The sequence below is a fragment of the Impatiens glandulifera genome, chromosome 4, assembly GCF_907164915.1.
Source record: "Impatiens glandulifera chromosome 4, dImpGla2.1, whole genome shotgun sequence".
Lineage (NCBI taxonomy): Eukaryota > Viridiplantae > Streptophyta > Magnoliopsida > Ericales > Balsaminaceae > Impatiens > Impatiens glandulifera.
In genome coordinates this window covers 58,780,417-58,791,086 of record NC_061865.1, presented here as the reverse complement: position 1 = coordinate 58,791,086, position 10,670 = coordinate 58,780,417, and the positions used below count along the sequence as shown (strand labels likewise).

The window sequence follows — 10,670 nt, the reverse complement described above, 5'->3', positions numbered from 1 at the left end:
GATTTGTGTGTCTTAAAGGATTATTTGAAAGTAGCAAATACTTTGCAAATTGCTTCTAAGTTAGCTTCACTTGGGCAGCACCCATATATATATATATATAGTGGTGCAAGTAGTGGAGAAAGAAAAAAAAAGAAGATAATTAATGGATTAGTGGGTGCTTTCAAATTCACTTTATTTTTTTATTTAGAAAGTTCTGGTTTACTATCAAAATCACTTTATTTTATTTTTGTTATTTTAAAATAGTTTGTGTTTATTTGGAAAAAATTCTTTTATGTAAAAAAAGAAAGAAAATGATTAATCTATTTGAATAAAACAATTAAGAAAATACTTACTCTACAATATTTTTAGTTATTAAAACCAGTACTTATATATATATTTTAAATTTTTTTAATAAATAATTTAAATAATTTGATAAAATAAAAATTTATGATGAGATATTTAATGTCTAACATTTACTCTAAGTAATTAGATTTTTAAATAAATGATATTATTATTTGAAAAAAATGGTATGAAGGTAGGGTCAGAATGGTATATCGATTTTTCTTTATTCATATCATATCAAAATTTTCGGTATATAAAAATTTATATCTACACTAAAACAAAGTTTTGGTATATCGAAATCTTGTTAGGATATAAGTAACGTACCAATTATACGTAAATGTATTGAAATTTATGTACTGTATCCGTATTATACCGTTCATACTGAAAAATATTAAAATTGAGTTGAGTAAACGATACAAAAGTTATAAAAGAGATAATTAAGAGTTCAGTCTTTAATTTGTTTGTAAAAAAAAATAAATTTACTCAAATTAGAGGAATAAAATAAATACTCAGATATGTCAATCCCCTAATTACTGAAAAAATGGATATTTACAATAATTATCCGAAATTTTTTATTATTAGACATTTTTATATTAAATATTTTTTTTTTGTTTTTAATAATATTTAAAGTGAATTTAATTGTGAAAAAAATAATATGATTAAGAATTGAATGATATTTTAAAAAAATAAATAAAAATATTTGATTTGATTGTGGTGATATTGATATTACTTTTTTTTACATAAATGATTTAATTTTAAAAATAAATATGTATTAAAATTTCCATGATGGTAAGAATTTGCTATTTTAAGATCGACCCGCAGTGAATTATTACCCACACATTACTACCATTAATGGGCTAGGCCCAAACATCAAGTGGGTCCCACAGGCCTTTCTGATGTGTCACCCACCCATCCAATTGGGCTTTAAGGCTTACAACTCATAGTTTCAGTTTATGGCAAAGTTTGAAAAAAAAAAAGAAAAAAGATTCTCAAGAGTGCATCTCTCAACCAATCACAATTTGACATGTAAGAACAATAGTTGTCCTACTCATCATATCCCTAATTTATTTTGAATTATTTTGGAAATTAGAACTTCATTTTTTATATTTAATATTGTTGCACCAATATTTTAGATTTTACTATAATAATTATTTTTATTGATTATAATACATGGTCTTTTGCAAGAAAAAATAACCCTAAATTGTACCCAACCAAAATATGGAAGATCTTGGTTTCTTGTCTAGGAAATTAGCATAATTGCTTTTTTATTTGACTTAACCTATTTGAGATAATATATAATAGTGTTGTCCAACAGATATCCTGATTTAATTTGAACCGAAAAACATTTTGTTTGTCATAAAGAATGTTGTCGAATATAAATTATAATTATATATCAATATGAAATAAATTCAATCCCATATGACTAAATTTGTTCAGCATAAATTATCGAATGTTGTGATAGAATGTAGATATAATATGACTAAATTTAAATTTATTTGGAAGGGTAACCTTACTTATACAAATGGTACTTCGAACTTAGAATAAGCGTAAGAAATTAACGATAAAAGTAATAAAAATTAGACCTAACACGATTTCAAATAGAAAAACATCAAGTTTCGTGAAAAATTATGCCCGAAAATGAATGAATTATGATATAGCACAGAATAAGCCACTCTTAAAGGATTCATCGTTACTGCCTCCCTACCTAGTTTTCCACATGGTTATTTACTCTATCGGTTCTTGTCATTTTTTTTTATTTAAGTTGTATTAGTAAAAACGATCCAATTTAGTCCAAAATCACACGTAAATTACAATTAAGAATTTTTTTTTTTAACTAAAAGGTATGAGCTTGTTTGGTCATACAATAGAAATACAAATTGAATTATTCACATCACAAAATTACATTTCTAGTTCCACGACTAATCTCCACTTTACATTAATTGTAAAAGTTGCCCTATTATGCCCACCTTAATTATATTAGCTTAACTAGTATACCACTATTACCATTTTGTACGGTCGCCCACAATTAAGGCTGTTTGGTGGTAAAGTTTTTTTGAGTTTTTTTTTTGTTCATCATATTTTTTTTAATTATCTAATCATTCAATTTATCAACTAAATACTAAAAACTCTTATTTATTTTTATAAAAACCAACATCAAACAAGCTCTTAAAGTTAATGGATTTCTAAACAATTTAAACTTTCTTCATTTATTTTGTTTGAAAAATGAAAATGTAAATAATCAAGGATTCCACTTGTCACAAGTGCATAACAAGAACTTCAATATTGTTTTTTCATTCTTATTATAAGGTGACAAATGAATAGAACCACTATATATATTTAGGGCCACTTTATCTTTTCCCAACACTTTTTCACAAAGATGTAAATAGTTAAACCTAAAGACCTAATTGTTACAATCATTCAACTTCATTTGAAGAATCATCACCATCCAACCATTTACTTTACTAAATTTCATCAAAACCGTCCACTTGCAATTCATGGGTATATACATTGGATCATATCTATCAATGAAGAATTCCATAAATGACCTTGGGCATTGATAAGAGATGACAATATATGTTTCTTTTTTATCCCTACCTTTGGGGAGGGTAAAGACGTCAAGCAAACGTTATTTGGTGTGGTGGGCTATACCCCATACACCATAATGCCAAATACACCATAAAGATAATTTTTTTTTTGTTTTTCAAAACTCTTTTGATCATATTAGCCTCTAAATTTCCTTGAATAATGACAAAAGTAGGTATTAGTGGCACTCTAAGCCATGCAAGAAGTTGGGCTTTGGTAAGGTTGTCAATTTTATCTTTAAAGTTCTAATAATTGATTGATTATAGTACTATATAGATGTTGAGGGCTAATCTTTGCTAGAATTCATGCATATGTGTGATTTTCATTAATTAACTCTAGAATAGTTCTCAATGATTCATGTAAATTTTCTAAGTATTGTTTTCAATTGAAAGAGTAAAATTTATATAACATTAGATCCAAAAAGTAACAAAATAATGTTATTTATGACATGAGTTGCTCTAGGGTAAAATGGGTAAATCAAGGTGAACTTTGTTTAAACCATCGTGACACGAAACACATAGAAATTTCAAATAAAATAAATATTTTTTTTTTCAAAGTAATTTTTGTTTAACCCGCCTTGACTTAGAATTAAAATATATTCAAGAAGTTAGGTAGTTAATTGGTTTATAGGATAATATATGTTAAATTTGTATTTTACAATGGTAATAGAAAATGACATAAGATCTTCAACTTCCCGATTTTTTTATCTCTCATATTGCACCGAGTTTTTAAGTTTGAGTGTAAAACTTATGTGGTTGAATATGATGTTTCACCGTTTCCTTCTTTTATCACAAATTTAACGATGATATGTTTTATTTAGTTTAAATTAATTTTCTATTTGAAAATTTATGATAATTATATCATAATTTGTACTGAAATATATTTTTAATGGATTTTATCATTTTATTGTCATTTTTGTGACTAGATGTATTAATAAAAAATATTTTATCTGTTAAAAAAAATAAATAAATAAATAAAACTATTAATTATTTGTAAGCATATAAATAAATGTTTCACTTCCTTTTTTTAATGTAGGAATTTGTATTAAAGATCAACATGAGTTCAATAATACTAAAATGCAAAAGGAAAATTTGTACAATTTTCATTCAAGATGAACATGTGGAATTGAGATAAGATTAGCTTGTATAATTAATTGGTAAATGACCAATAAAAAATTAAATGTTATCAATGCAAAAGTAAACTTGTAATTAATAAATAACAATCTTGATAATTTATGGTGTTACATATAGTCGGATTTGCATTTCAATTAAAATTATAAATTGGGCACAATTTGATTGGAATTGTAACTTGTAAGGTGAAAAAGTGAGAACCCACTCAAGTCTCCTTCCTTTATATCACATGCTATAAGATGATGTTTTATTTATAAGAAAAAAAAAACCTAATATTGTGACACTCCCTTTAATCTTAATGGAAGGGATATAGAAATTCCTACATTAAAAATAGGGTTCCATATGTTGTTGCTTGGACTCTTATAGAATTTTTTCGTTTCTTTTTAAATTAGAGTATATTATCGGTAGAGAACTAACATAAACAACACTAATATAATAAAAGGCTTACCTTTAAAAATTGTTTAATGATTAGCTAGGGTTTGTATGCATCAATTAACCGTCAACACACAAAAGTGTAAAAGAGAAACAAAATTGGCCTAATAGCATATGCCCATGATTGAGCTCTACGACTACATGCCATCGATTTCCTTACAAATTTTAGAGTACTTTAATCGAAACATCAATGATATTCATCTTCGCAAATTTATTCTTTAAGATGAAAGTCTTGAGTTTTCATAAATGTTTTGGTTTTACGAAAACAAGCAATTTCATCCCAAAAAATGACATATTGGAATGTTAATCAACTATTTTTTTTTGTATACAAATTTTATTTCTAATGTATACGTGTAATTCATTCATCAAGATTCATCAAGTGTGTTTAGTTATTTTTTTTTTGTAAAATTTAGGTACATATATTTTAAAATAAAAAAAAGTTTTTAAGTAAAACGACATACATGAAAATAATTTTAAAAAAAAAATTAAGAAAAAAACGGTATTAATAAGTTATCGAGCTCGTAAATCCTTAAAAAGAACGATTTACTCTTCGATAGAACTCAAATGTCTTTCCTGAACGTCAAAAAACGTCATAATAATAATAATATTATAAATGATACAAATCGGACGACTACAATAACTGGAAGTTCGACGATTTCTCTTAAACTAGATAATCCACCAAAAAATAATTGGGATGGTAACTCAAATATATAGGTTTGCTATATCAGGCCATAAATCCAAACTTTCCATCAACTACCCAATGATTCAGGAACCACCAAATGAATCAATACTAGTCAACCCTCGACAATACAAAAGTAAATGAGTTGCCGATTCAACATTTTCGTGACACATACGACTAACCATAATATAACATTTTTTCACGCACGTATTATCCGTTAGAATTCCACCATAAATAACGCTCCAGCCAAAAAACGAGATCTTAAATTAAATCATTGACTCCCAAAATTTTTTCTAACAAAAATTATATTGAATATCTTAACGAACAAATTGTAACAATATTACCCCACATAAAATCAACGCATAACATCTTCTCATAGTTTCGATTTTAATTTGTTTTCTGTTTTCTTTTAAACTTAGTTATAAATTGAATTCCCAATGCCAATCCATCATTAGAAGTAGTGAAACTAATAAACAAATTAATAGAAGACAAATTTAAAACAACTCTCGAATTGAGTTACAACTAATATTAAATTCAAGATTGAATAAAGTATTTGCTAAGTGGCCACAAGACTTGAATATTAAAAGAAGATTCTCTCTTTCTTATCTTGCTTCCTTTAATGTTTTTACTTTCATGGCTAGCTGTCTCAAAACTTAATTAAAAATTAATATTATTTTCATGGCATTTTCGTAATTTGATGGAGTGTATGACATGTGTACTTGTGACCATTAATACAAGCATAAAGGACCTGTTTGATTGCCCCCATACCATACCACCCAAAACTTTCTAGACTTCTCTTTCTGACATTTTGGTGGCATTCCAAATTTATAGAAATATATAATATATAATATTATTAAAGGAAGTTTAATTCAAATTAAAAATGTTCAAATAAGTTGAGAAATATCTCACAAATGTAAAATATACGGGAATAACTCATACATGAAAATATTTCTTACTAAAACCCTATAAATTGAGAGAGTAACAAATCATGACAGTGAGATTGCATTAACTTAATATTTTTTAAAATAAATAAAAATTGAAAAGACAATAAGAATAAATGAATTAATATGCCTGAAGTAGGAAACAAAGAGTTCTAAAAAGTTCAAACTCAACTAAAAAAAATCCAAAATGTTTTCTATTGATAATAACCATGTCATAAACGTTGCTCTTGGTCGGTGGTGGGTTATTTAAATAATATTTGAATTATTTAAAAATCATAATTGATGAGAGTTTTTTTTTTTTGGTAAAAATATTAATATATAATAAAAAAATTAAAGTATATTTTAATGGTACATTATATAGTAAATTTATTAACTATGAATTACATATCATTAACAAATCAATTACCACTTCTCTTAATGAAATAAAACTTTAAATTTGGTCAATATAAACAAAGAAAATAAATATTTAATAAAAATGGTCCGTATCATTGCATACTCTAAATGGACCGTTTATTTCAGACTATGTTTGGGCTCTTAGATTTTTTTTTTCTTTCTAGTGATATATATTTATGATTCTTCAACTGCAAATTAAAAATAAAAAGTGGGTTATTTAATTTTTGATCAAACCGGCCCAAATTGTATTTTTGAAAATTTTGGAATTTTTATGTTTTTTTTTTTTTAAATATAGATTGTTCAATCAAAAAAAGTGGGTTATTTAATTTTGTAAAATAAATTATTAGAATTTATTTTTTGTATTTAAACTATAATTTAATAAAAATAAAATAAAAAAATTAAATGATTTAATGGTTAGAATAATAATAATACAATAATTTTAATACATTTAAAAAAAAACTTAAATCCCTTATCTGAATGTTGAACGAAGAATACTTTTCCAACTATATTTCATTCTATTTTGAGAAATTATTTATTACCAACCAGTTTTGAAAAATCTCAAAAAAATAAATAAATATTTTATTGATAAATTTTTAATATTATATGTATGATAATATATTGAAAATTTATATTATTATAAAAATATTTTTTTTTATAAAATATTAAGAATAATTTTATATGTTTAATAATATTTATCTGTGACGGTGAAAAAATTGCGATAAAATTGAAACGGGACACAATTACCCCTAATAACACAATTTTAACAACACAATTTTGTTTGAAAATACGGCACAAATTATAATTGTAATCCCTTTGCATAAAAACCCAATTAATTTCAATTCATTAATTAACCTAACTAACTTTAGTTCTGTTGTGATTAAGGTATGTAAAATTTATATTATTATAAAAAATATTTTTTTTAAAAAAAATATTAAGAATAATTTTATATGTTTATTTATATTTATTAGTGATGATGAAAATATCGCGATAGAATTGAAATTGTTCAATCTCGGTCAATTACTGGAAAAAATTACCCCTAACAGCACAATTTTGTTCGAAACACGGCACAAATTATAATTGTAATCTCTCTACATAAAAACTCAATTAATTTTAATTCATTAATTAACCTAACTAACTTTAGTTCTTTTGTAATTTAATTTTAGGGTGTGTTCTCCATTCCCAATAACTCAACACTCTTAATCACATTTGTTTTACACATCAAATAACATATGACAACCCCAAAATAAGAATATTTCAACACAAAAAAATAATGTAGTTAACATAATAGGAATAAGAAAAAAATTACCAAACCAATGATATTTATACATTTCCCTTCTAAATTATGCCAATCATCTTCTACTACGTTTTCTTCTCAACCTCCAATCCATTTGTATTCCCACCGCAGTTGGAATGAAGCTATGAACAAAGCATCCCGACGACGAAGATACAAAGCTCTTACTTTTCTTCATCTTTCTCCTTCCCGAAAGTGCGGTTGAAAGCGTGGTTGATTTCTCGCCAACTTTTAACGACTTGGATCCAAAAATGGTGGAACCAAATGAAGAAGAAGTAGTATTAACTGCTGCATCCTCGTGTGGAGGAGGAAACTTTTCGCTCTTGCTCTTACCATCTTCTAATGATCTCCTTCTCCTCGAGTCAATGTTTTCTTCGTCGTCTGGAGCTGGAAATGCCCTATGGTGGTTACTCCTTTCTCGAGTTTTTGATCTTCTTATACCGTCAGAAACAACATGTGATTTCCCACTTATATCCCTTTTCCTGTTTATTTACACGAAAACACAATATTTTGAATAGCCTTCTCTAGATAATAAACATGCATGGTCTAAACAAAATTGACAAAACAAACCTTCTAGCCTCTTCATCTCGCAATTTGGCATCTATTTCTTTACTGGGAGGGTATTTTGGTAAAGATGACGGCTCACAAGCTTGCGGTTCAGTTGTAAAGAACTGTCGTAAAAACACAAACAAACATTCTTAAACGAAAACAAAAGTTAATGAGCTAATCAAACAACATTTTACTCCGCTCAAACAACATTTCACTCCCCCTCATTAATTACGTCACTGAATTCATTAACAAAAACTAAAATATCATTTATTTTATCATTATATATTGTTACCTTTTAAATATTTCTACCAAAACAAACTCAATTTTTTAAAATTTATACCAAATAAGATTATTGAAATAATCCACATATTATTCAAATACAAAGCCTTAGTACTAAGTACTAACTAGTAAGTAGACTCAAGACTGGCTCACCTCAGAATTCAATGCTGAAGAAGCAGATCCTCGATCAGAAGGGTCGATGGAAAGAAGTGTTTCGATTAGAAGTAACGAAGAAGGCGTGAAGTTTTCAAAAGTTTTCGCTAAACATCGTTTATAGGGCTGTTGTGGCTTAAAAAGGGTGGCATTTGGTAATCTAGACTTCCTCCAATATTCTTCAGAAGGCGAACCACATAATTTAAATATCTTGTGCAATTGTTCAACCTATAATGCATAATTCAATCAAAACCATCAGTAATTGTCTGAATTTGTGTCTAACTAAGTTCGGTTATAATGCATTAATTACCTCTGTTCTTCCAGGTAATATCGGTTTTCCTGAAAGTAACTCGGCTAAAATGCATCCAGCACTCCATAAATCAACACCCACATTGTAAGATGTGGCCCCGAGAAGAAGCTCGGGTGGTCTATACCATAAGGTGACCACCCGGCTAGTCATGGGTTGGTTAAGGTTAGGATCATAGAATGAAGCTAATCCAAAATCAGCTATTTTAAGGATTCCATTGTTGTCAATAAGCAAGTTTGATCCTTTAATATCGCGATGTAAAACCCCGTTGTTATGACAATGCTCAAGTCCTGAAAGCAGTTGCTTCACGAAGCATTTCACCTTCACAATACATGAAAAAACAACTCAAATCATGAATTTTTCAGTTAACTTTTGGTCCAGAAATGGAAAATTTTCAGTTAATCTGACCTGAGATTCTGAAAATTTAACTTTCTGAACAGAGGTTAAGCCGGTGAGATCATGTTCCATGTATTCAAAAACAAGGTAAATACTTGAAGACATTCTTGAAGTTACTAATCCTTCAAGCTTAATAACATTTGGATGATCGAGTTTCCTTAATACAAGAATCTCCCTAGCCATGAATTTCACAGTTTCTGGTTCTGAACTATCAAATCTAACCTTTTTCAAAGCAACAATCTTCCCTGTTATTAGATCCCTAGCTTTGTATACATTACTGTAAGTTCCTTGTCCAATCTACAAACAGTAAATCAAACTTTAAGCCAAAACCCAGTTGAATCGAGCTTAATCCAGTTAGAATTAGTACCTTATCGAGTTTCTCAAACGTATTAGCACGTCGAGGGGGCCAATCTTTAATGGCATCACCGGCGACATCACACAACCAGGACGGCCAACCTTGGATGGGTTTCAGTCCAAACTCCGGCCCCGAGAAATCGCTGGTGTATCTTCGTTCTCTAGCACTGTTGATGCCGGAGGAAGTGGTGTCGGCGGCGGCGGCGGCAGCGTTGTCGACGTTTCTTCCAACGTCGGATTGTCGCCGGGATTTCTTAGTTAAAGCAGAGGGTTGTCCTGGTCTTCGCTTGAGATCTCTTCTAGTTCTTCTATCATTTTTGCCGGATCTCGTCCCGAGGACGCATCCCATTACTTCAAATTTGGGGAAGAAAGTTCATATATACAGAAGAATTGAAGAAAAGGGTCTGATAATGGTGAAAAATTAGAGATTGGCTGAGGGAGAAAGAAGGGTTCGATTGTTTGGTTCTGAAATGAGGGATTTTTAATAATGGGTTTGTTTGTAATTGCCATTGACGAAGTTTTACCACAGTAGTCTTCTTGCAGAGACTTGGCGAAAACATCGGGTTCATTGTTTATTGGCATAAAAGTCAAGAATTTGACAGCAAAAAGGAAAAAAGATTCAATCTTTTTTTAACAAACTTTTACTAATCTTTCTTCTTTTAATTTAAACTATTTTCTAAAATGGATATTAAATATTTTTATATGATGTTTGGGTTATTTAGGATTTTTAATAAGTTAGAATTATTATAATATTTTTTAATAAATAAAACAATAATACAAAATATAATATCATAATAGCTCAATTAATTGATTCTATTAAAATAATTAAAATATATATATATTCACATCTATTATTATATAA

At 28.0% G+C, this 10,670-nt stretch overlaps 1 protein-coding gene across 1 annotated transcript; it reads right to left on the bottom strand.

Annotated features, from left to right (window-relative positions):
- Nucleotides 1-7,659: 7,659 nt before the first annotated feature.
- Nucleotides 7,660-10,337, bottom strand: LOC124935044 (probable serine/threonine-protein kinase At1g54610). Its single transcript, XM_047475510.1, has 6 exons — nt 9,822-10,337; nt 9,467-9,751; nt 9,062-9,379; nt 8,752-8,979; nt 8,341-8,441; nt 7,660-8,252 (listed from the first exon to the last, which is right to left on the bottom strand). The coding sequence occupies exons 1-6, from the start codon at nt 10,155-10,157 to the stop codon at nt 7,829-7,831; spliced, it is 1,692 nt and encodes a 563-aa protein (XP_047331466.1). The 5' UTR covers nt 10,158-10,337; the 3' UTR covers nt 7,660-7,828.
- Nucleotides 10,338-10,670: the final 333 nt, after the last annotated feature.